The following is a 26,611-nucleotide window of genomic DNA, read 5'->3' as shown; positions in this document are numbered from 1 at the left end:
CCGCATTATTTAAATGCATGGATTTTCTATTCTCCTTTCAGCCTCTCTGATACACTCGATTCTGGAAGATGCTTCTTTATTTCTTGATTAAAAGCATGCACACTTTGGAGGGAGAGCGTTTTGTAGCGATCGCCTGTGCTGTAGGGCGAACTTTTATCTTCAGCCACTGAAAGGTTAATGTCCTCTTCCCAGCATGCCGGGGGTGGAAGGTGCAAAATGGCTGCGCCTGCGAGCTCGTGGGGCGAGTAATGGGGCTGCTTGGGAATGATCCCCTACGGTCCCGAAAGAACCAGAAAAACATTGTCTGGTAGGATCGGGAATTGCGGTTTGGGAGGGAGGACATGGGTAAGTACTCGGAGGCGAAAAAGCTTACTTCTTGGGAAGGAAGCCTTATTGGCTTAGATGCGGTTTAGCCTCCAGAAAGCATGCCAAGGTTTTTGACAAGCGACGGATTCTTAAACCTTTAGCATATTTATTTATTAACACGGAAGTCCTGTAGCTCGCCAAAGAATCAGGACCTAAAAAGTCACGAGTTTGTATCATTTCCATAGAATATGAATACGGTTTACTTGGAAGCTGGGTTAGGCAGGGGTAGCGGTGGAAAGTTTCCTGTGGAAATAAATAGGACGATTTTGTAAGGTTTACTTAAACATTACGTGAAATTTAAGAAAAAGTACATAGTGACACTTTTGCACAAGTGTACACTCGTGATTGTATAGAACTTATATTCCCAATCTCTAATTTTATTGGCTCTATCTTGCTTAGGAAATACTAATAAGTTTGTAAAAATTATATTTTTCTTACTCCCGTAATGGCTCTGGATGGCTTACAGAATTACAGTAAAAATAGCACAGGCATAACTAATAATATAAAACACAAGAAAACAAAACTTGAGGCTCAAACATTAGTACATTAAGGCAGAGCTTGCTTGAACTCTAGTGGCATTTTATTCCACATTATTTGTTCAGTTTATATAGCTGCCTATCTCAAATATATAAAAATATTATAACAAACCAATCAACTCAGTATGGGTCCTATCCCCCCAAAAGCTGAATTCCGTTGATATTAAATATCTAGCCAGGCCCAAAATGGATACACTGATAATTACTTAGGAAACAAAAATGAAAAACCATTTGTCTGAAATGGTACCACCCATTTGTCTGAAATGGTATAGGTTTCCTGCCTGAGCAGGGGGTTGGACTAGATGACCTCCAAGGTCCCTTCCAACTTTATTATTATTATTATTATAAGAGGCAGTATGATTGAAACCCCAATCTTTTGTATGTGCATTTAACATCAGTACACTTATAAATAGTGGGGTTTTGATAAGCTGCAATCATCTTGCTTCTTTTGATCCCACTAAGGATATGACTTACAGAGGATTGTTGGTGGGGGAAAAATCTGGGTAGAGTAAATGATTGCAAATGGAATATGAGCAAGCAACATGAGGTTGCTGACAGGAAGGCATATGCAATTTTAGGACTGCATCAACAGAAATTGAATTTCCAAACCATAGTAAATGATTCCACTCTTTTCTGCTTTGGTCAGATCTCTGCTCTAAATACTGTAAAAGGCTCAGGGAATCAGACGTTGAGGAGGATTTAGAGAACTTTGAGCAGATTCAGAGAAAGTCAAGAAAGATTATTAGGAGACTAGCAATTAAGTCCTGTTAAGAAAGACTGAAGGAATGACAATTGATGTTTCAGTACCATGTATCTGAGATACTTTAATTTGGCTTCTGAGGTGGGCAGGTGGTTGGATTTGATATTCTTAATGGTCCCTGGCAAACAGTACAGTTCTAAGATTATACAATGATTCTGCCACCTTTAATTTGGTCCGAAGCATGCTTACCAGAGAGTAGAATTCAATTTATCCTGATATCTGGCCTTTATTAATAGTAGCATTTTGTTCTATTGTGTTTTAGATACTCCTGCAGACTCCTGGGACAATCTCCATGCTCATTTAACTTTCCTGTGGCTGAACCGATTTTATCTCTATTCATGTGCAGCTTTTGGAATCAGCCTTTGGTTTTGCTTCCAGTTCCTCAACAAAGTCAAAGAGCAGGTAATTTTAATCTCACTGTGTCTAATATTTTCAATTCTGGGAACTTCAACCTTGATGGAAAGATGATGGAATCTCTAGTGGTGGCCTCCTGAGTGCTCAAGCAGTTGAGAGACTAATAAACATTCGGTAGCAAAAAATATACCCCCCTGCATCTCAAAGGAGGTAATTTCTTTCCACCAAAAACTGTAGTACTATCTTCTGCACGTTTATTCAGAAATTAAACCATTTGAGGCAAACTACACAAGTATAATTATAGTTTGTTTTTCTCCAGGGAATGAAATCTATTTGCTGTGTGTGTGTGTGTGTGTGTGTATACAGTTGCAAGAAAAAGTATGTGAACCCTTTGGGATTATGTGGTTTTTTGCATGAATTGGCCATAAAATGCGCTCTAAACGTCATGTAAGTCACAACAATAGAAAAACACAGTCTGCTTAAAATAATACTACACAAACATTAGCTATTGTCATGTTTTAATTGAAGATAAGATGGAAACATTCACAGTGCAGGGTGGAAAAAGTATGTGAACCTTTGGACTTAATAACTGGTTGACCCTCCTTTGGCAGCAATAACCTCAACCAAATGTTTCCTGTAGTTGCAGATCAGACCTGCACAACGATCTGGAGTAATTTTGGACCACTCCTCTGCACAAAACTGTTTAAGTGTAGCAATATTCTTGGGATGTCTGGTGTGAATCGCTCTCTTAAGGTCATGCCACAGCATTTCAATCGGGTTGAGGTCAGGACTCTGACTGGGCCACTCCAGAAGGCGTATTCTGTTCTGTTGAAGCCATTGTTTTGTTGAATTACTTGTATGCTTTGGGTCATTGTCCTGTTGCATCACCCATCCTCTGCAGAGCTTCAGTTGGTGGACAGATGGTCGTACGTTTTCCTGCAAAATGTCCTGATAAACTCTGGAATTCATTTTCCCATCAATGACAACAATCCGTCCAGGCCCTGAGGCAGCAAAGCAGCCCCAAATCATGATGCTCCCTCTGCCATGTTTTACAGTGGGGATGAGGTTTTGATGTTGGTGTGCTGTGCCTTTTTTTTCTCCACACATAGTGTTGTGTGTTTTTCCCAAACAACTCAATTTTGGTTTCATCTGTCCACGTTTGAAGTTTGCAAAAGAGCACCTGGATGTTCCACAGCCCTACTGGCAAAATATACTGTGGACAGACGAAACCAAAATTGAGTTGTTTGGGAAAAACACACAACATGACAATAGCTAATGTTTGTGTAGTATTATTTTAAGCAGACTGTGTTTTTCTATTGTTGTGACTTACATGACGTTTAGAGCGCATTTTATGGCCAATTCATGCAAAAAACCACATAATCCCAAAGGGTTCACATACTTTTTGCCACAGCAGTGGCAGCTCATATTTGTGTAAAAATTTTTTGGCTTGCTAACAAAGAATAAAGGGAGACTGATATGATCATTTCAAACTTATTTGTTCTCATTAGTCAGCCATACCCTTCTGAGATTCGAACCTGGGCCGACTGCATCTTAAGCAGTTGTTTTAACCCCTAGGCCACAGGCTCTCTCTCTGGTACATGGTATATCTGGAATGACATGACACTTTGGCAACCATAGAGCTAGGATTAGGGAAAAATATAAACGTTCTGAGCAATTCTTGGGAATGACTGTTCAATAATGGCAAATTGATATGTTGTCCTCTCAGTATTAATGGGTGATATTTTCTGCCTGATTACTTAATTTCTCTTGTTCAAGTACAGGACGTAGTACTCTATAAGAAAAAACTTTCTTAGACAAAACTGTCTTTCTAAGTTGTACATCATCTGCATTGAGGGGTAAAGTGACTATTTAATGGCATCAGGAAAAAAGAGACTTAAGTTTATTTCTGGGAACCTGTTGTTTAAATATTTCCTTTGTAGAACAAAAATCACCTTGCAGAATTAAACCTTCCTAAAATCACAGCTGCTGAAAAAGAACAAAATCCAAGCATTGACAAAGTCCATGTAGCCAGAGTGAAGATATTCTATGGTTCCCAGACTGGAACAGCAAAGGTAAACAGTTCATTAATTCAGCAAGAGGTGAATTAATTTATCTTGCAGCCATGTCTTCTCCTTTAGTTGAATAGAGGTAGTTGACCATTTTCAGGAGAAAAAAAGCACACTCAGGTGTTTTTTGGTTAATTCTTATCTTCAGAGCTTGGCACTTCATTGCTGTTCTTACTGAATTTTATCTAATTGAGCCTTGAAAATCTGTTACTTATAAAGAAAAGACATAAGAGGGAATTTAGATGCTGTCCAATCTTTCCTTAAGTGGTGAGTAGTTAATTATGGCTGCTACAACCATAATTCCTGCCATGAAGTTGCAAGTGTCATATAGCCAGTTTATGTAGCATTTCAGGTATTAGATTTCCAGAACAGAGATTACGTGTCAAATCCTCATTCAGTACTAGTGCTATACAGATAATTTTCAGCCAATAACTCTTTTTCAATCCAAGCTTACTGGGATTATGATTGAGGAATAAGATAAAGTGCCTTTTTGGGCGTTTGTAGCAGTTGTGCTGTATCAGAGCAGAGAACAGTATCCTGAACTATTCAGCAAACCAGAATGGTGGTGCACAGAGTTTTCAAGGTCCTATTAGATAGCCACATTTCTGTCTCTTTATAGCAAGAGTAAGAGGAGAAGGGCCGCAGTATAAGTTTAATAAACAAAGTGTGTGTGGCTGATCATAGAGCAATGGAATTTGAAGGTTATGGGTTGTGGAGAGATTGCTTTTTTGTTTTCATTGTGATAAGCCTATTTTTAGAGGGTACACTATAGTCTTAGAAATTTTTCCACTTGAAAGACATTATTGTTGATTTTTAATTAGAAGGAATTGTCCCCAAAGTTATGAGAGGTTGCATGTGGCAGGTTGCCCATCTCTACTTTTATGAGTTCTCACTCCAAGTCCTTCTGAGTCCAGTTCAGAGCGGAGATTTTTCCTTCTGCTTTAGATACATTAATTTTTATGTACGAGCATCTTGCAATCACAAGAGTTGCTGGAATCCATCCATTTCAGTGCTTTCCACTGTCAAATACTGGAAGCAGCATCTAGGGTTTTTGTCTTCTTGGGTTTTTCCTGATGTCTGCAGTTCTTAAATAGTGGTGGGGATTATGTGTGAGAGCAAGCTGCTGTTTCAGTGCTAAACCCTAGCATCTCCCTGCCTTGCACTCAAGAATTGCAAGAGATAAAGCTGAAGCAATTTCTCCTTCATAGATCAGTCAAAGAATCATCTAGTGTGGCTTTCTTATATGAAACAGATCTTCACTGGGTTTTTTTTCTTTCTCTGTAGAGGTTTGCACTAGTACTTACTGAAGCTGTTGCCACCATTAATTTGCCAGCAGAAATTATTGACATGCAAGATTATGATCCAGAGGACTCTCTCATAGATGAGGTTTGTATTTCATCTCTTCTGTGGGTTCTGATGGATTCGTGGCTCCTGCTTTAAGAACAAGTAAAAACTATGGCCAGGAATGCTGTGGGTGGTGCATCAGTTGAGGCCTTGCTTGGAACTGGATGAACTGAGGATGGTTGTTTAAGCCTTTATCATCTCTTTTTTTGTTTGTTTTCAAGTCCCTTTTGACTCCTGGCAATTGTCTGGACAAGTCCATGCAGTTTTCTTGGCAAAAGTTTCAGAAATGGTTTCCATTGCTTTCTTCTTAGGAAAATGACCAGCCCAAAGTCATCCTGCTGAGTTTGTGCCTAAGGCAGAATTAGAACTCTGAATGTCTTAGTTTTTAGCCTAGTGCCTTTAACCAAACTGAGCTTCTCTATTAGATTACTGTACTCTATATGAGGCTGCCTTGAAACTACACCAAAATTTCACGAGGCGTCAGCATACAGTTAGATTATTGGTATATTATACCTATGCTGCAGGAGCTGTACCGTTACAGTGGATTCCAAGTGCATTTTAAGGTGCTAGTCACTAAAGCCATATATGGCTCTGAGCTTGGGGACTGTTTTTCCATATTAGTTTCTGCCCATACTACCTGGACATAAAGGGAAGCCTGCTAAGAATCCCCATCTCCCAAGAAGTATGGTGGTGGGCAATAGTAACATTTTCTATAGCAAGACCCTACCTTTGGTATAATACGGCCTTGAAACACCAGTTACCTTCAGTCTTCCAGGTGCAGGAGAAAAAATAGCTCTTCTAGAGCAGGAGTTCACAACCCCCGCAGTGCAGACTGTTCAAAACTGGGTCATGGGAAAAATGGGAAAGCGCATGCATGTGAAACTCCATTTGCGTGAGTGGAGGGCACTTGCGCTCATTTGGGTGGAGCTTTGCGCAGGAGCACAGCACCTTCCACTCAAGTGCCCTCGGCTCACGAGCAGAGCTTTGCACGTGAGTGCAAGCACCCTCTGCTCACGCATGAAGCTCCATTCTCACAAGTGGAAGGCACACACATGCTGCTTGCACAAATGGAGCTGTGTGTGTGCATGCACTTGCCACTCACACCACTCCTCCTCACCAGGCCTGGCCAGGCCACCAAGCTGGATAGGTTGTGGACCGCTGTTCTGAAGGGACTTTTTGATTTATTTATTTATTTATTTATTTTATTAAACTTATATACCGCCCTTCTCCCATAGGACTCAGGGCGGTTCACAAGGTCTTCCAAAACAGTCCAACAAATTACATAAATTAAAACAATTAAAATGATTAAACTAACCTTGAAACTAAAAACCCCAATAACAATTAAAATACAATTAAAAACCCCAGTTAATATTCTCAGTCCAGGCCAGAGAGCTCGAAGAGCCAGGTCTTCAGGTCCCGGCAGAATGAGCGGAGATCAGGGGAAGTCCTCAGCTCCACAGGTAGCTGGTTCCAAAGGGCTGGCGCACCCACAGAGAAGGCCCTCCCCCTGGGTATTGTCCGCCGGCAATCTTTTACTACTGTATACAGTAGTGCCATGGTGGCAAACCTCTTTGTGGGCACACGCACCGTTGCCCCAGTCCTAGGCCTTCAGCTGGGTTTTATAAAACCTTTTTACTTTAGACCTCCACCACCATGTGCAAAATAAAAAAAAGATTCAGTCAATCAATCAATTTCAACTTCTCGCGGGGGAAAAAAAAGATCTTGCAAAGTTGGAATTGACTGAACTTTTTAGTCCACCCAGTCTGCCGTTACCACTGCAGCCACGCCCACCCAGTGGGCCACGCCCACCCAATGGGCCACGCCCACCCAATGGGCACCCGACGATACATAAGTGGATTTTGGGTTCCAGTTTGGGCACTCAGTCTCTAAAAGGTTCACCCATTTTCCACAGTTCTATAAATGTAGCCTTTTATCTGTAGCTGCTTTTAAAATTTTATTCTAAACTTGTATTTACTATGTAAATTTTGTAAATTGCCTAGACCAGGGGTAGGCAACCTTGGCTCTTTTATGACACGTGGACTTCAACTCCCAGAATTCCTGAACCAGCTATGCTGACTCAGGAATTCTGGGAGTTGAAGTCCATGAGTCATAAAAGAGCCGAGGTTGCCTACCCCTGGCCTAGACTATGGTTGATTTCAGATGGCAAACTAAACTAGACAGAAACAGACAGAATCAATATCCTAATGGTTAACAACAATAAGAAAATGACGTTTAATTGTTTGATTATGTTCTCAAGTGAGTATCCACTCTCAGTGACCTGATAGACAGACCTTCTCCAAAATGGTCTGTCCCTCATCAGATAGAATAATATCCCAAATAGTGAAGTTATTTGGGGGGAATTGTTCTGTACCAGCCTGCTACCGGCCTTGCAGAAAGGCAACCCCTGTACAAACGGCAGAGCCTGGAAAACGTCTGAGGCTGGAAAACGTCTGCCAAGTTTATTACACAAACAAACAACCAAACATGAAACAAGATACCGGAGCTTTGATCCTCAAACGGAGCGGTTGCTTTCAGCAACCAGCCCTCCCCCAAACACTCCCTTTATAAGAGTTCAGGGCGTGGCCTCCCTGTGCCTCCTTCCGAGAAGTCCCACAGCCTTTCTCTGCTTGCTCCTACTTGACTGCCTCCTGCGTCGGGCGTCCTTGAACAGGGCCAGCTGTGGGTCCTCTTCATCCGCACTGTCGGGCTCGCGCAGCTGAGTCTCCACCAAGTAAGAGGGGCCTGGCTGGGGGCTCTGCGAAGCCTCCAAGCCATCATCAGCAAGTTCGTCTTCAACACCCTCCTCCTCCCCCTCGTCTGAGTCATCCGAGTCATCCGACCCGGCTGCCGAACCCACAGGCTGACCCTGAATCACAACAGGAATTTGAGGGGAGAAACCCTATAGAACATCTCCTTTGCATGAAAAATGTCATACTAATAATACATTGAACAGTTAATAGTTTCATATCCATTAGTGGCATGCAGAATCTGAGAAGAAATGCATGAGTTCCTTTCAAAGATGAGTTACTTTTAAATTTATCGACTAGCTGATGAGAGCTAAACAGACATACTAGTCTCCCTTTAATTCTTGGTTGGTAAATTTAAATTTAACACACAAATAGTCTGTTGCGGAAGCGACTGCCTGTGAAAGCTCCTAGATTGGGGCTGACAGGCAAAAGCAGAAGCAGTATGCTTTGTCCCATATTTGGGGTAGACCAGATGGCCCTGATGAACCGGTCTCATCGGAAAACACTTAATGAGTTACTTTTAATGAAATTTTCGCTTTTTTTTTTACTATGAGCAGTAAACAACAGCGGTTGATTTAAATGTTGTGACAGACAAAAAAAACCTGTTTTCCTTTGGGGATTCGTTCAGATAAGCAGCCAGAATATCTGCGTGTTCTTAGTTGCCACTTACGCTGATGGCAAACCCACGGAGAATGCTGCGTGGTTCTGCAAGTGGCTGGAAGAGGCGGCCAGTGATTTCAGAGTTGGCAAAGCATATCTGAAGGGCCTGCGATACGCTGTCTTTGGTTTGGGAAATTCAGTTTATGCCGACCACTTCAACACTGTGAGTATTGCTTTTCTTTTTTTTAAAAAAAACCTCTCTGTGCAAGTTATTGGTACAGTTTGTTCTGAACTTACCACCACAGTGGAGCTCAGAATTGTAGTTGTAAGTCATTACGGTCATAAATGAAAGCACCATATGATCAGGGTCAATTTTACAACCATTTCTACAATGGTTATAAAGCAAATCAGGTGATATTTCAATATCTTCTCCTTTTCAACAAATACAATTGGTTATATGGAATCAGTGGAAAGCCATGAAATACAATAGCGGAGCATGAACGTTATTTTCACTTTAAAAAACAGTTTCTAGCACGTGGTGAAATTACAAGTTAGAGGAATGGCTGGAAAAAAGTTAGGTAGCCAAAAGGGTATTTTTTTTCACTACTCCATCACTCTGACTATGAGATATCCAGTAGTGATCGTCTTAGATGTTGGATTAGTGATATCTTTACATTTAACAGATAGGAAAATGTGTGTATTCGTTTTGATTCTCTAGTTATTTCCTCTAATACCTTTCCCGAGTCTGCTGTTTAATATGGAGGTTCTTTTTATTGGTTTGGAGACAAAAGGGGTGATGGAAGTGATACAACAGGAAGAAGGAAGGAGGTGGGACAGACTCCTTTGTACTAGGAACTTTCCAAATATGCCCATTATGATTAGCATCATTTGCCTTTTAGGACCCAAACATTGCCTCTCTGGCTCTTGTTTTCTCTGCAGGTGAGCAGGAACATTGACAAGTGGCTGTGGATGCTGGGTGCTCAACGCATTCTGTCATGTGCTAGAGGGGACAGCAATGTGGTGAAGAGCCAGCATGGAAGCATTGAGGCTGATTTTGAGGCTTGGAAGGTCAAGTTGCTCACGAGGGTTCAAGCTCTTGCCAAAGGGGACCAGAAGGCCTGTAGTGGGAGATGCAAAAAAGGGCGATGTAGATCCAAACCAAAAGTGAGGGAAGAAGCAAAAGAGCAAGAGACCTCAAAGCATGTGGAGAAAGAAGTAAGTGGAGCGGACTGATAGAACTCTTATGATTTTGGCTCTGTTGCTTCTTTTATGTAATGAACCTCATCTATATGTATCTATATGTATTACAGAACAATCTTGGATCTTTTTTACTCTTCTTTTGGGCAGCACACACTCATAACTGAGAATTTTCCCCACCTTTTTTTTCCTGTTCAGGCTTCCTCCATTTCCTTTGTGCTCCAGCTTTTATCTTCTTCATTTACTTGTTCCAATATGTTGTTGTTAGTTGCAAAGTCGTGTCCGCCCCATCGCGACCCCATGGACAACCTTCCTGTCCTCTACCATCTTCTGGAGTCCATTTAGGCTCACACCTACTGCTTCAGTGACTCCATCCAGCCACCTCATTCTCTGTCGTCCCCTTCTTCTCCTGCCCTCAACCTTTCCCAGCATTAGGCTCTTCTCCAGTGAGTCCTTCCTTCTCAGGTGGCCAAAGTATTTGAGTTCCAACTTCAGGAACTGGCCTTCTAAAGAGCAGTCAGGATTGATCTCCTCTGTTCCAATATACCTATTTCTTATTCTTTTCTGTTTTTTACTACTGTAGAATCAAACATCTTGAAAAAGAAAGGAATTATTTAAGTGATAATTCCAATCCTGCTCGATACAGGAATCCTGCTGAAAGAGTGTCTAACACATGTTCTTCATACTCTTTTTACAATCCTTGCCTTCGTTCCTGTTCCACAGTTCAACCATTTCTTTTACTGCTAGACTCGCTTATGTTTTTCCTGCCAATCATGCCAACAGTTTGCTTCACTCAAATTGTTCTGTAGCTGGAATCTTTGTAAATGCTTCATCACAGCTGGGTTTACTACATGCTACATGCTTTATATGCTCAATCAGAGTTGGTTGGGCTCCTATTCATCCTAAGACAGAAATCATTATTTACCAACCATTGTGATTGATTCATACAGTTTTCTAAGCAAAAAATCAGGCAAACCACATTATGCCATAGGGATTCCTAAAGATTTTTTTTAATTTCTGAGTTTTACAGGTGTGATCCATGGAAGAGGTAGATTTTGAATCTGTCTTTTCCAGGCCTACTTCTTTATGAGTTGGATTATGCTGGCTGTTGCTAGACAGACTTCTGATGACCAATTTTTGGAGAAAGCATCAAACAATATCAATGCTGCACATAAGGACAATTCAATTGGTATCTCACTAACTAGAGAATGGAATAGATTGAAAACATGGCTTGTGCTTTCTCTTTCCTTGTTCTGCATGTCAGGAGGAGGATTTGTTTGAAACTACAAGTGAGGAGGAATCTGATACAGAGAATGGTAGAGGTGCAGATCAGGTTGTGGATGTTGAAGATTTGGGCAAAATGATGGGCCACATAAAATCTCAGGTAAGGAGAATTTTGCCCTTGATCCAAAGACCTTTCTACTTGCTCGTGTATCCTTTGACTTATTAACTATTCAGCCACCATTCAAAGTTACAACAGTGTTGAGTGAATGATGGTTATGACTGGTCCTCGGAGCTCCATATGAGTGTGATCTGGGTATTTGGCAACTGGTTTCCAATTACAGCTAATTGCAGTGCCCCATGATCATATGATTGTCATTTGAAACTTTCCCTGCTGGCTTCCACAGAAAGTCAGTGGGGAAGCTGGCAGGGAAGGTTGGAAGTTGCTGGGAAAAGTCTCCCCACCTATGCACTCTCTACCAGCTCCCTTGTTCTTGCACCATACAGGGCACTTGCACCATCCCCAAGCTTTGCCATGCTTCTCTCACTTCCTCCTCAACCCTCCCTGTGCCCCTCTTACCTCTCCCCTTCCTGTGCCCCCCCTTACGCCCCCCTTACACCCCCTTACAGCCTCATGCACCCCTTCATGGCCTCCCCAAACTGGCAGCCGTCACCTGCCTGTTGGCCTGTTTGCAAGCCACCTGTCAATGCTGCTAACATCGGATGTTCTTGCTTGACAACATAGGGAGATGTAGCTTTCCTTTAACTCGTTTATTACTTTTAGAGCTAAAATTAGTGGACGCTGGGGGGAGTAGGGAGAATGTATCTGAAAACTGTTTGTAATAAGAGAAGATAAGAATTTGGCGGGTTGTTAAACAGGAGGGAAAGTTGGCATTTTAAACTAATTGGAGAATGTGATTTATGATGTTTAAGGGAGGGAATTGTGTTTGATACAATGTGTTCAGGGGAGGAGAATTCAGATCTTGGCTTCTAATATGTACGTGCGGAAGCTACGTGAGTATAATAAAAGATTCTTTAAGGTAAACAATGCCTTGAAGTTCTTTGAAGTACTGCATTTGTCGGAACCATGACACCACCTGGACTTGCAACTTTCTGCTGGCTTCCTTACTGACTTGATTTCAGAAAGCTGGCAGGAAATCATCTTGCTTATTAATGATAGGATTTGGTTAACAATGGCCACTGGAACTGCAGAGACTGCCGTTGCTAAGCAACAGGGTTACACTTTACAACTCATTGCTTAGCAACTGAAGTTCGGGTCCCAGTTGCTTGTAAGTTGAGGACTACTTTTATTTCTAGGGTGTATTTCTAGGGTACTACTACTACCACTGCCCAACCCTGCCCTATTGTTGCGCTGCTGTCTCCTGGCAGTGATAGCAGTGGAAGTCACACTTCGTTTTGCCGTTGAAAGTCTCCGTTTCTAGTACAATCCTAATTGTGAGCAGTCCATAGTAAAAATGCCATCCTATGAAGTTGGCCAAGGCTGTAGCAGTTTCATAGCATTTTAATGAAAGTAGTTCTCCAAATGAAGAAAAGGGAGCAGAACAATTCAGCTTCCTTTTAAAAAAAAATAATAATCTGTTGTTCTTGCACAGAAAGAGCATCAAACTGACGGAGAGGTTCCCGTTGGAGTTGGAACTCAACATGGCAAAGGGGAGGATGGGAGAAGAGAGATGATCACCCCGGCTCTTCGAGATGCACTCACAAAGCAAGGTGATGGGGCTGCAGTGCAGGGGCAACCTACGTTGATTGTTATTATAATTAGTGTGTGGTAGCTATTATTGATGTTTTAAATTCAGTCATTCAATTTTATTTACAGCCAAAAGGTCCAGGACAAGTTACAAACATAATTTAAACTTGGCATTAGATCAAATAGATATAACACGTAATTTTTTAAATAAATATTACATAATAGACTTAAGACCCCAGCTCATTGATTTGTTATTAAAAGTCTTGTTTTTATAGTCATAGTTAAAAATCTGGCTGTTGCCACTGGAATGCTTAGGATTTTCATTTGCAAGTAAAAATTTTGCATATTCAGAAGAATCTCTTCCTGGTTTAGATTTTAAAATAGCCCGGATGACTTCCTTCCAAAACTTTTATAAAATTCACAATGCGGTAAAATATCAACCACTATTTTAGCGCTCCATTAAGGGGCAAAATCTTTGAGAGATGGGAATTTTTAAAAATCTACCCTATAACATAATTAATGACAACCCATTTAATTCGGCTTTCAAAAAGGCTATTCTGTATTCAAATATTTAGGTAGTTCAAACATATAATTCCCAATGTTGCAGGTGAACGCAATTTAAATATTTTAGATTATTGTTAGCTACTGGAGTTGTATGTTGAAATGGGTGGCCATGTAAGTCTTTTTAAAGATCGACAGACACATTCATGTAAGCCGGGGAAGGGGCACAACATTTGCAGACATATTCCATAATATTGCCCAGACTTATTTTCAGGCAAGCATCTCTTTGTATGTTATATTGTGTTCAGAAATTGAGCAGCTACAGCAGGGGTGTCAAACTCAATTTCATTGAGGGCCACATCAGCATTGCGGTTGCCCTCAGGGGGCCGGGTGGGCATGGCCGGGGTGGGCGTGGCCTACTGAGTGGGCGTGGCTAGAGTGTGTATGGCCTACTGGGTGGGCGTGGCCAGGTCTACATCGTTCGCATCAAGGGTGCCTATGGGGGCTGGGCAGGAGTGGGACAGATCTGAGGGTCTCTGGCAGAAGGAGGGTCTCTGGGCCAGGGCCAAGGCAGTGGGGGTCGTTCCCTCACTGTTTCCAGGATGGCTTCACGGGCCACACGAAACCACTTCGTGGGCCGGATCCGACCCCCGGGCCTTGTGTTTGACACGTCTGAGCTACAGGAACACAAGCTTGGATATTGCAAGCTTGGAGTTGGTGTAGTGGTGCAGCTAGAGCTTATTATAAGGAAGCCTGAGCCTCAGACTCCCACTTTCTATGAAGCTCATTGAATAACTTTGACTGAGGCTGTTCTTGAGTGGGGAACCACAACTGGCAGGACAAACTTCTGCATATAATTAGGGAGCAGACCCCGCACTCATTTGCACTGATGGTGTTATCTGGTCAGGTAATGACTCTGAACTTGTTTTCTGCAAGCAAACAACAAGCTCAGACACTACAAAGGTCTCCACAGTTGAACCCTGAGCTACATATTTTCTATTGGAACCGTTCTTTCTCCTGGTCCATTTTGCAGGGCTGCTGTGAGGATAAAATGGTTGGGAGACCCATTCCTATGAATGAAACTAAATTAAAAATTCACTTTACTGCGGTGTCCCTCAACTGTGCAAACTTTTGAGATGTGTGGACTTGCAACTCCCAGAATTCCCTAGCCAGCATCAACACATTTTAAAGTTGCCAGGGTTAAGAAACACTGCTTTATTGTAAGAGTGGTCAGATGGAGACAGACCAATTAAATGGCTAGGTTTATATTCTTTTGTTTGTTTGTTTTTGTCTTCAAGTCGATCTTGACTCCTGACAACTATTTGGACAGCTCCCTGCTGTTTTCTTGGCAGCTCATTTGGAAGTAATTGCCCTTTCCTTCTTCCTAGGGCTGAGAGAGACTGACTGGCCCAAGGTCGTTTAGCTGATTTTGTGCCTAAGGCTGGATTAGAATTCATTCTCCCGCTTTCTAACCCAATGCCTTCAGCCCTACATCAAAATGGCTCCCTCGTATAGCTTGCTAAACCATAATTTTCTTGACCATAGTTGACTGAGCTGAACCATAAATCATGGTTTTCACAGTATTAAAAACAATATAGTCACATAAATAATTAAAACCAAATAAACCACCTTGTGCTTACTGGAGCTGACTTTGAACAAAAGCGTTTGCTTATATTTGATAGCCCATCAGGATCTTTATGGCCGTTTCTGCTATATCATTCAAACTAAAACAAAAGCCTCCTCTTTCATTCAGGTTACAGATTGATTGGGAGCCATTCTGGAGTGAAGCTTTGCCGATGGACAAAGGTGCCGCTTTTCCTTTCCAATCAATTTTTAAATTTATTTATTGATAAAATGTATTGGCCGCCCATCTTACCATAGGGTAATTCTGGGCGGCTTACAGTTATAAAAATATATCTATACGTGTACCATTAAAACATAAATAATTAAAATCAAACATTAACACCTAAGGAAACGTGGGGAGGAGGGGAGGTGGAGTGCAGAGAGGTGGGATCTGTTGTTACTAGATTAACCAGCTCTATTGTGCTGCTCCCCCACTGGGGTCCCAAGCTGACTGGCAGAACCAGGTCTTTAGGCCCTTATGAAAGGATAGGAGGGTTGGGACCAACCTCACATGGGGTGGGGGCAAGATGTTCCAGCAAGTAGGAGCAACAGCAGAGAAGACCCTCCTCCTCGACCCCGCTAACCGGAATAATCGGGTTGATGGGAGTGGGATGGGTCAATCCCAGTGGAGTGAGACAGTCCCTCAAGTAACCTAATCATGATGGTGATAAGGTCTCTCCCAATCTCACGCCCTCCAGATGAATTTGGAGGGCAACTAAAATAAGTGAATCTGGCTCCTTAGAGGCACAACTTCCCTATGGTGAGTTTTACATTCATCACAGTGTAACCCAAGGAAAAGCTGAAAATGCTTTCAATAAATTAATGGTAATAAAAAGAAAATTTATTTTTATTTATTTTATTTTATTATTATATTTGTATACCGCCCTTCTCCCGAAGGACTCAGGGCGGTGAACAGGGCACATATAAAAATACAGAGTACAAAAATTTAAAAAAAATTAAATAGGAGCCCGAGCTAAAACAATAGATAGTAATATAAAAATCCACAATAAAAACCCCAACACATCCCCCATCAGGCCAGGCCGGCTTGTTCAAATAGATAGGTCTTCAGACCGCGTCGGAAGGAGCGAAGGTCAGGTGCCATCCGGAGCTCAACCGGCAGCTGATTCCATAAAGCCGGGGCGCCCACAGAGAAGGCCCTCCCCCTGGGGGCCACCAGCCGACATTCTCTGACTGGTGGCACCCTGAGGAGGCCCTCTCTGTGGGAACGCACAGGGCGGAGGGATGTTGACGCCGGCAGCAGAAATAAATTTATATTAATCATCACAATGTTCCCTCTATAGTATTGAGATAATTGTAGATTTTTAATTCAACTGAATTTATTAGATTTGTTTTGTCCTCTCACTCCTGGATGATTTCATGATTTTATTTCACCCAGCCATTCCTAATTAAGTGTTATTGGTGTCCGTTGTGGTGCAATATCTATTGTTATTTTGTATATTTTTAATGCGTTTCAGTCCACCCATTGTCTTTTGAGGAGGATGGGCCATAAAAGCTGTAAAATAATAATACTAATAATAACTTGATGATATGACTTTGGGGTTAGGAGAGGCTGCATTCAGCTTCTGTGGGATTCCTTCACTATTTAGTGGTGGCTCCATATTGCAGAATACTTTTTTTCTTCAGTAGAGAACATACCATTTAACATTTAGTGCCAGCAAGAATTTATTACTATTTTTAAATTTGGTTTATATTCTGCCTTTCTTCTCATTCCAAAATGGCATGTAATATATTACAGTTTAAGAATAATTTAGATTGATAAAAATAAAATATGATTCTCTAAGGTAAATGCTTGTAATAGCAGCACCATCTTGAGACAACTGTTATTTATTTTGTTGTTGTTCACATTTGTCCGATAGTCAATGCTTCGTGGAAGAGGAGGCTGTTACAAGCACACCTTTTATGGCATTGAAAGCCACCGCTGTATGGAAACCACACCGAGTTTGGCTTGTGCTAATAAATGTGTCTTCTGTTGGAGGTAAAGATCTGGGACTGAATATTTTTTTTAGCAAAAATGTTAAAATGTTTGTGTCCAAGTCAGTGTTGATTTCTGGTGACTGCCTAGACAAGTCCCTGCAGTTTTCTTGGCAAGATTTTAGGAAGTAGTTTACCACTGTGTACTTCCTAGGGCACGGATGGGGAACCTTGGCTCTTTTATGACTTGTGGACTTCAGCTCCCAGAATTCCTGAGCCAGCATGGCTTCATGCCTAAGGCAGGACTACAACTCATAGTCTCCTGGTTTCTAACCTGGTGCCTTAACCATTACACCAGACTTGCTGTCCAGGATTGATTCTACCAAGGGCCAAATTTTCAAAAAAACGTTGCTTTAATTTTGATAGTCCTACACTGCCAGATTAATTCTCAGGTACATAGCATTATTTTTTAATTATATATTTATATTTTTCAGACACCATACAAATCCTGTTGGCACAGAGTGGCGATGGAAGATGGACCAGCCACAGATGATCTTGCAGGAAGCCATTGAGAACCATCAGAATTTGATCAAACAGTTCAAAGGTGGGAGAGGATCCTCTACATGTGATTTTTGTTTTAGTAATTGGATCTTGAATCTTTTAGTGACTGACATATGAGGGAAGAGAGCCTCTTTTAAGTATGTTTCTGTTACATCAGAGCTTCAGATTTTCCTTTCATCCTAAGTATAAATGATTATATTGGTCCCGAGGCTGTTTTGTTTCTAGGAATTATAGTAGTACACTTCTGTAAAATTCTTGGAAATATAGTAGCAGCCCATTTGGAGGATATCAGATGGAAAGATACTGTAATAAGAAGAAGCATAAGCTTTTGCTGCTCTTCTTCAGTCAAAATAACTTTGAATATGAATTTTAGTAGGGTTAACAGGGTTTGCTTATGGAAGTTGTAAAGTGTAAAGCGAGTGCCATAGTCATTAAGCAAACATTGTAATCATTAAGAAAATCCATGGCTCCCAATGGGTGGGTTTTCTTAGGAAGCCAGAAATAAATGCCAATTTCGGTAAAAAAACAACAACATTGTAAGTCTCGGTGATATGATTGTGGGATGCTGCAAATGGCTATAAATGAGGGCCGAGCATCCAAAGTATTTGTCAAAATTAACAGAAAATCTGAAATGTATTTTGTTATCAAGTTATGACATACACCATTAGATTCTTGTAAATCTATCTTTAATTGCAGCTTAATTTTTCTATTTACAATTCCTACTCCAATGAAAAGAAATGTAGTCATATAGCGTAACTAATTGATTTCATAATACTTCTTTATGTATTCTTGAGGGAGGAGAGGAGCTCATGGGAGGAACTAAATGTTTGGGCCTGTTTGGGGAGGTTTAATGGTTCTTTAAGCATCTGAAAAGTTTAAGGCATTTAGATTATCCTGTAACTTCCAAACATCACCATAGAAAGGATCGAAAATACTGTTCTACAGGTAGTCCTCGATTTACAACAATTCATTTAGTGACCATTTAAAGTTTTGATGATACTGAAAAAAGTGACTTATGATCATTTTTGACACTTATGGCCATTGTAGCATCCCCGTGATCACATGAGCAAAATTTCATACTCTTGGCAACTGGTTCATATTTATCACTGTTGCAGTGTTCCAGGGTCACATAATCACCTGTTGTCAATGGGGAAACCACATTCACTTAATAACCATGTTACTGACTTAACAGCTGCAGTGGTTCACTTAACAACTGTGGCAATAAAGGTCATAAAATGGAACAAAATTCACTCAATAACTACATCATTTAGCAACAGAAATTTGGGCTCAATTGTGGTTGTAAGTTATAATAATAATAATAACAACAACAACAAAAAGGCTGGCTAGTGGCAGTGCCTGGAGACAGCAGAATAGATGAGAAAGAACTGGAGAAGATAACAAAATACAAAGACCTACTAATAGAAATAGAAAGACTGTGGCAAAGGCAAGCAAGGGTAGTACCAATAGTAATAGGTGCCTTGGGTGCAATCCCAAAACAACTGGAGCACCACTTGAACACCATTGGCATTGACAAATTCGCCATTAGTCAATTGCAAAAGGCGGCCTTACTAGGAACTGCTTCCATCCTGCGATGATATCTATAATACCATCAAACATCCACATCTGCCTATCCCAGGTCCTTGGTAAGGACTCAATAGGTAGACAAAAATGCCAAATCCAGTCTGAACATCTGGTTGACTGTACGATGATCAATAATAATAATAATAATAATAATAATAATAATAATAATAATAATAATAATAATAATAATAATAATAATAATAAAACAGTTGGAAGGGACGTTGGAGATCATCTAGTCCAATGCCCTGCTAAGGCAGGAAACCCTATACCATTTCAGGCAGATGGCTGTCCAGTCTCTTCTTAAAAACCTCCAGTGTTGGAGCATTCACAGCTTCTGGAGGCAGGTTGTTCCACTGGTTAATTGTTCTTACTGTCAGGAAATTTCTCCTTAGTTCTAGGTTGCTTCTCTCTCTCTCTCATTAGTTTCCATCCGTTGCTTCTTGTCCTGCCTTCAGGCGCTTTGGAGAATAGCTTGACTCCCTCTTCTTTGTGGCCACCCCTGAGATACTGGAATACTGCTATCATGTCACCCCCTAGTCCTTCTCTTCATTAAACTAGACATACCCAATTCCAGCAACCATTAAGAACAGTTGCTGGAATTGGGTATGTGTAATTTAATGAAGAGAAGGACTAGGGTTGACATGATAGCAGTGTTCCAGTATCTCAGGGGTGGCCACAAAGAAGAGGGAGTCAAGCTATTCTCCAAAGTCGAGGACTACATGTACTTCAGGAGCTCTGGAGTCACAAAAGGAGTGTAGAGAGGGGAGATGGGTTGCCTGCAGTCTTCTGGCCCTGAATTGTTCCTCTCTGCTGCAAACTATTCTCACCATTCTGGTTGGAAATGACCTTATTCTGTTTTTAGGAGTCCCCGGCGTGAGAAATGATCGTTTCAGAGAAGGGATGGAGGCCAAGCACTGTGCACTGTCTCTTGTTGGCGAGCCAATCATGTACCCACAGATCAACCAGTTCCTAAAGCTGCTGCATCATCGCAACATTTCAAGCTTTTTGGTTACAAATGCACAGTTTCCAGAGGAAATTAGGTGATAATCCTAAGAAATTGTACCTCTTCCTTCCTGTTTGTTGGTGCTGCAAAGAGATTGGATAGCCATTTGTCTGAAATCATATGGGGTTTCTTGCCTGAACAGGGGGTTGGACTAGAAGAGACCTCCATGGTCCCTTCCAACTTTGTTATTCTGTTACTTCAGCCTACAATTGGGATAGTGTGCTAAGAGATTCATTGTGAAAAGTAGGCAAGCCAGAGATACAGTAATGGCTGGAGTTTGGACAATAACTGGCTCCGAATGAATTTTAAATTAAATTAACTTAATTAAATACAGTTGGTGTGATTATTTCCTTAGTTAATACTTTCTCCCATCTGTCTCTCTGAAAATTGTAAATTGAAAGTCATGTTTGGAGAGACCGAGGGGCACAACAAGGATTTTGGTGGGTCCATATGGCCTCAACGTTTACGTTTTTAATTTAGTCTCTTATCATGCTAGATGCCCAAAGTTAGATAAGAACAGCTTTGTATATCCACACTACTCCACTTTTGACCTCAATGTCACACCTGCTGTTGGAAATAATCTGAAATCCAGAGCAGCTGCCATCCAAAATATATAGGATTTTAGCTTTTCTTTTCCTAAACAACTTAAGTAGCAACATTCCACAGTTTTAGAGCTTTCACTGTTGCCTCACAAACAGGAACCTCCAGCCTGTCACACAGCTGTATGTCAGTGTGGATGCCAGCACCAAAGATAGTCTGAAGAAGATTGATAGACCTCTCTTTAAAGACTTTTGGCAGCGGTTTCTAGATAGCTTGCAAGCCTTGGCTGAAAAGGTATGGCGTTCAACTTATGTTTGGATCCCCCTTGACACTGAAGTAATAGTGGGAAAGGTTGTGGATCTTGTATGTGATCATAACATCATCAAAACCTTTACAAATTACATTCTTTAAGTCAAAAGTTCAGATTACAATGAACTGTCATAGTTAAAATAAATCTGTATTCAGATTGATTGGCTTAGTGCTCTTTTCATTTGAAAACTTGATGCTAAATTCAGCACCAGTTATGTGAGTTCTGACTCACACTGTGTATCTAGATATAGTCCTGCTCATATCCTTTTATTTGTATGTACTATTGCATGCTGTAATTGAAAACTGCTCTCTCCTAACTTTTTTTTAGCAACAGCGCACTGTATATAGATTAACACTGGTGAAAGCTTGGAATGTGGAAGAGCTGAAAGCTTATTCAGATTTGGTATCTCTTGGCAAGCCAGATTTCATAGAAATTAAGGTGAGGTGTTGATTGTTAGGGTGGACCCTTCTTACTTCCCACATTTGATCTTTCGTGTGAGTTCATTGTTTTCCAGAGAAATGTTTTACGTATGATAAATGGCAAATTTGACTAGGCCTGATTCCAAATACTTCCACAAAACATTTTAGGGCAGATTTTGCTTTTCAATCTATACCCTGTCCCTTTAATCTACATTCTACATGACTCAGTCTGTACCCTTCCCTCTTGTTTTACATTGTACATCACTAACTCTGAATTAAAAGAGGCTTTGCCAAGTAGCCTATGAATTCATGGCAGAAAGAACATTAGCCCTCATGATAGAGAACATTCATCTTCAGAGGCAGCACTACTTGCTGAGGACAGACAATGTAAAGTTTTATTACTTTCATGCCCTGCTTTTAAGGTTCTTGGGAATATCTGCTTGGACCTTTTAAGACTTCCAGCTGAATCTGTGGAGACTGGATAGAAAAAGAGCAGGGCTAACCTGCAGATTGATTTTCTACCCAGTTTGAAGTCTTCCCATGTTGAGCTGAAAAATCATTCTTAAGCCAGCGTAATATTAAGATGTGATATTTTGATACAGGTAGACTTCAACTTTTGACTGTAATTGAGCCCCCAATTACAGTCATAAGTTGTGAAAGACTTTAAGCAGTTCACTCGGTTTTATGACTTTTTTGTGGTTGTTAAGTGAACATGGCGGTTGTAAAGCAAACCCATTGTTCACTGTGGGATGTTTTTTTTTTGCTGGAAACCAGAAGTAAATCCCTGTTTACAGCAACAGCATAAACCACAGCCACGTGACTGGGAACCACTGTAAACGCCCATAAATGTGGGCCAGTTGCTGATTTCCTAAATGGTGGTCACATGACTATGGGAGGGAATGGCCAGCACAACTTTGAATCCAGATCATAAGTTGCTTTTTTGGAGTCCTCTTAATTTCAGTTACATAAGTCAAGGATTACCCTCATTGCTGTTCACCTTTCCTTCTCCAGCTCTTTTTTTCCTTTATCGTTTGCTTATAGACTGTAAGCCTGAGATGAGAAATAACTTTATTTTGACCTGTAATTAATTAATTAATTTAAAGAATGGGGGGGAACCCTACAGGAATAGAAATTGTGATTTCTGGTTATGCCTTAAAAATAATTCTACTTGTTCAGTAATTTGTAACATTGCTGCACTAGTGTTTCCTAACTATATGCCAATACATTCTTTTAGGGGAAAAAAAATTCAAAAAATGAATTTGAGTAAAGTCTAGGGCTCTAATCTTAAGAAAATGTTTCTTCAACAGGGTGTGACATACTGTGGGGAAAGCTCAGCCAGCAATCTCACCATGGCCAATGTCCCTTGGCATGAAGAAGTGAAGCGTTTCGTGCAAGATCTGGCTGACCTCCTCCCAGACTATGAAATTGCCAGCGAACACGAGCACTCCAACTGTCTCCTCATTGCCCACAAAAAGGTAATTCTAAGCCTCTTTGGGTCATTTCTCGAAACCTTTTGGTTAGGAAGATTTAAATATTTATTATTAGCAGTATAGGCTCATTTTCAGCTGCACAGATAAGTCTTCGACTTACAACCATTTGTTTAGCAATCATTCAAAGTTACAATGGCATCGGAAAAAATAATAATTTATGACCAGTTCTTGCACTTTATGACCAGTGCAACATCCACACAGTCATGTGATTAAAATTAGGATGTTTGACAACCAGCACGTATTTAGCAGTAGCATTTAGACTTATATACTGCTTCATGGTGCTTTACAGCCCTCGCTAAGCGGTTTACAGAATCTGCATATTACCCCCAACAATCTGGGTCCTCATTTTACCAACTTCGGAAGGACGGAAGGCCAAGTGAACCTTGAGCCGGTGAAAATTGAACTGCTGGCAGTTGGCAGAGTCAGCCTGGAGTACTGCATTCTAACCACTGCACCACTCTTAACATTTACAGTGTTTGCAGCATTCTGGGGTTCATTGGATCACCATTTGCAACCTTCCTGACCAGCTTTCAACAAGCAAAGTCAATGGGGGAAGCCAGGTTCACTTTAATAACCGCATGGTTCACTTAACAGCTTCAGTGATTTGTTTAACAGTTGTGGCAAGAAAGATTGTTAATTCGGGTGTGATTCACTTAACAATCACTTTGTTTAGCAATGGAAATTTTGGTCTCAGCTGTGGTCGTAAGTTGAGGACTATAATGATCACGAAGGTGCTTTATGACAATTATAAACAATAAAAACAAACATTTTTAAAATAAAGATGCTAATATTTTTGAGCCACAGGCCTCCTCAGGATTCAGGCCATGTTATTGGTTGCTGCAAAAGGTTGCTATGGCTTTGCCAGTTTGCCAAAGGCTGTCCTCTTTGGTGGGGCCAATCTCAACATACTTATTTAATAGAAGGGCATTCTAGCCAGATGGTTTCATGTTACTCTTTCTAGTCCTGCAGGATACTTTCTATCAGCTCAGCTTCTTCCAGTTTTTTTTCTGGGCAAACAAACATATTTCTAACAATGCTGACTGCCAGCATTTTTTTTTAATCTAAGAAGGCCTGCCGGATCTATGATTAATTGCTGTTTGGAAAATCTAAACCCAAAATTAAATGAGGCAAAGAGCCTAGATATGTGGTCACAGTGACATCTTTGGATACTATGTGAGGGAGTCCAGCATTCGAGTCACAACAAGTATAAATTTAACAATGGGAATTGCAAAAGTGAGGTAAAAGAGCAGTTAAAATAACAGGCATGTTATGAATATTTCAGAATTGGAAATCTAATCCATCCAAGAAAAACGTGTGATGCTCCTGTTCTCCATGTGAGAAGAGATTCCCAGTCTTTTGAGCCACTTCTGGAAGTTCTTTGCTCCTATCCATGACAATCAACCAGTGGAATAGCTTACCCCCCAAAATTGTGGGCGCTCCATCACTGAAAATTTTCAAGAAGAGACTGGAGATGGTATAGATTCTCCTGCTTGAGCAGGGGGCTGGACTAGAAGACCTCCAAGGTCCCTTCCAGCTCTATTCTATTCTAATCAAAAATCTCTGCTTGGTAGAGCAGGCTGTACTAATTTGTAACATCTGAGTAAAGAGCAGAGTTAGGGAAGTTGGATAGAATTGAGGTGCATACTTACTGGTCTATGACCATTAAAAAGGTTAGATTCGATATACTTATTAGGATCTGGAAGTGGAGAGAAGTGGGAGAGATTAACTCACTAGAAGTCTTAGTATCCATAGGCATTGCTTTAAGGCTGTCCATTATACCTAAGAGACCTTCAATAAACTTGGCTAGATCACACATCACTCTAAAGAAGGATTTAATTATGGTTTTTTGAAGAACAAAAATGGCTGGCTTCACACTAATCCAAACAAGAAACAGTATTATTGTTCAGTACAGTCTTCTCCATTCTTCCTGTCTTCCAGATGTATGGATTTTAGCTCATAGAATTCTTAGCAATGGTCGTTCTAACTGGGGAGTTCTGGGGATTAAAACCTCTACGTATGGAGAGTGACCAGCTTGTTTTAGTTTTGTCTGAATCTATAGTAAACATCTTTAGAGCAGACCTTCTTTAAAAAAAAACAACCTACCCCTCTGTATCACAATGACACATCTGCTTTTTCCTTTAGTTCAAGATCGAAGGGAAATGGCACACCTGGATCGACTATGATCGCTTTCAAGAATTGGTCCATGAATATGAACAGAGTGGAGGAATTAAAACATTCACTTCTGCTGACTATGTAGCACTGACTCCTCCTTGGGCAGTGTTTGGAGCTAAGGAAAGAGGTTTTGACCCGATGGATACAAGATTTCAACGAAAAAACAAAATGAAGGACATCTCCGGATGCTGACAATTTTAAAATTGGACCATTTTTTGAGCCAGAGCTAGGATATAACCAGAATTTTTGGTTTGTTCACTAACATCAGAAAGTGTATAAAAGTTGAGATTTCCATTTCTCTTGGGGCTATCCAAAGTTTTTTCCCCTTTTTTCTTTTATTCTACCCAAAGGGAAATAGTAAGTTATATGCTTTTTAAAAGGCAGGTAGGTGCTATTAATTTATTCTTCTCAAATCTCTCAGTGAGAGATACAGGTAGTGCTTGACTTATCATAATTGAGCCAGGAATTACATCTGTCGTAACTTTGAACTGCTTCTAAGAAACTGATTGTTGAGTGAGAACTACCTGTAATTTCAGTTTCCACCCTATTTTTCCCATTTCTCATTCTAATCCAGGAGTGGACAGCTATGACCTTTCAGCACTACAATTTTTGCAGTCCTCACAGCACCCAGAATGGGCATGGCCCACATTTTGTAATCTATTATTGTCTATTCAGTTGGCATGATCATCTGTGCCCCCTTCAAGCCACCTCCCAAAATAAAAATGCACCCCGTTTTCCTAATTAAAGATTCCCTTGAGATCAGGGATGTGTCTTGAGCCATATCTGTGGACTCCAGACATAAAACTATTTTTATTTTCTTCCATAAAAGTAGCTGAAAAGATTGCTAAGTCATGCAGAACTCAAATGTGAAGGTATTTTCCCGTTTCTCTGGATATGTGTTGCAACAATCCTTATGTGCTGTGCACCTGGCATGAAGTGACCATCTAAAAATGTTTGAAAAGAGCTGCAGCCACTGTGGCCCAATGGTGTGTGTGGGCTATATTAAATTGAAATACATCTCTCATTTTGCTAGAAATTTAGCTACAATAAATTAAAAACAAAAAGTATCCCATCTCTTGGTATGTGGATATTTTTGCTCCCATCTGTGAATGCAGCAGTTTAGGATTAAAACCTGTATCTATATATTTTTCAGTGTTTCCCATGGATCCATCAATGTTGTATGAAATACTGGATTGCTTTGTTAAAATTATTATTCTTTTTTTAAATAATTTCTGCCCTAATTAGTATTTTTAAAATTTATATATACTTTTTGATACCTGCTTTAAAAAAGGTTTTAAATTTTTGAAAGCAAACAAATAAAAATCTAAATTTCATACCTACCTTTGTGACTCAAGTAAAATGACAATCCATTTTATTATTTTTCTGTATTATTTATGAAATGGTGGCAGCACTTGCAATAATTTAGGTTGACAAGGGCTACATATAGTCTGTCTTTTTACTGATAGGATAAGACATCCTTCCCCAGGTGGTGTCCACCAAATTTGTCGAAACTACAATTCCCAGAATTCTTTGGCAGTCATTGGGGAATACATTTGGAGGGTACCAGACTGGGAAAGGCT

The 26,611-nt window shown here is 40.6% G+C and overlaps 1 protein-coding gene across 1 annotated transcript; it reads left to right on the top strand.

The window, feature by feature from the left end:
- Positions 1–197: 197 nt before the first annotated feature.
- Positions 198–26,360, top strand: TYW1 (tRNA-yW synthesizing protein 1 homolog). The gene is made up of 16 exons (XM_081336872.1): positions 198–345; positions 1,925–2,064; positions 3,957–4,088; positions 5,367–5,468; positions 8,802–8,996; positions 9,713–9,988; positions 11,235–11,354; positions 12,805–12,922; positions 15,154–15,206; positions 16,901–17,019; positions 17,450–17,559; positions 19,960–20,137; positions 20,799–20,934; positions 21,278–21,388; positions 22,677–22,844; positions 25,002–26,360. The coding sequence occupies exons 1-16, from the start codon at positions 342–344 to the stop codon at positions 25,221–25,223; spliced, it is 2,184 nt and encodes a 727-aa protein (XP_081192998.1). The 5' UTR covers positions 198–341; the 3' UTR covers positions 25,224–26,360.
- The last annotated feature ends 251 nt before the right edge of the window (positions 26,361–26,611 follow it).

The sequence above is a fragment of the Vipera berus genome (assembly GCF_964194415.1).
Source record: "Vipera berus genome assembly, chromosome: 1".
In the NCBI taxonomy this organism is placed as follows: Eukaryota; Metazoa; Chordata; class Lepidosauria; order Squamata; family Viperidae; genus Vipera; species Vipera berus.
Note: the sequence above shows the minus strand (reverse complement) of the source record. Positions and strands in the feature narration are given on the sequence as shown.

What these genes read in the sequence shown, in the direction of transcription:
- TYW1 (XM_081336872.1), top strand. An exon ending in TTTGATCAAACAGTTCAAAG is followed by an intron (nt 17,560 to 19,959) that starts GTGGGAGAGGAT and finishes TTCTGTTTTTAG; the next exon opens with GAGTCCCCGGCGTGAGAAAT. An exon ending in CAGATTTCATAGAAATTAAG is followed by an intron (nt 21,389 to 22,676) that starts GTGAGGTGTTGA and finishes TTTCTTCAACAG; the next exon opens with GGTGTGACATACTGTGGGGA.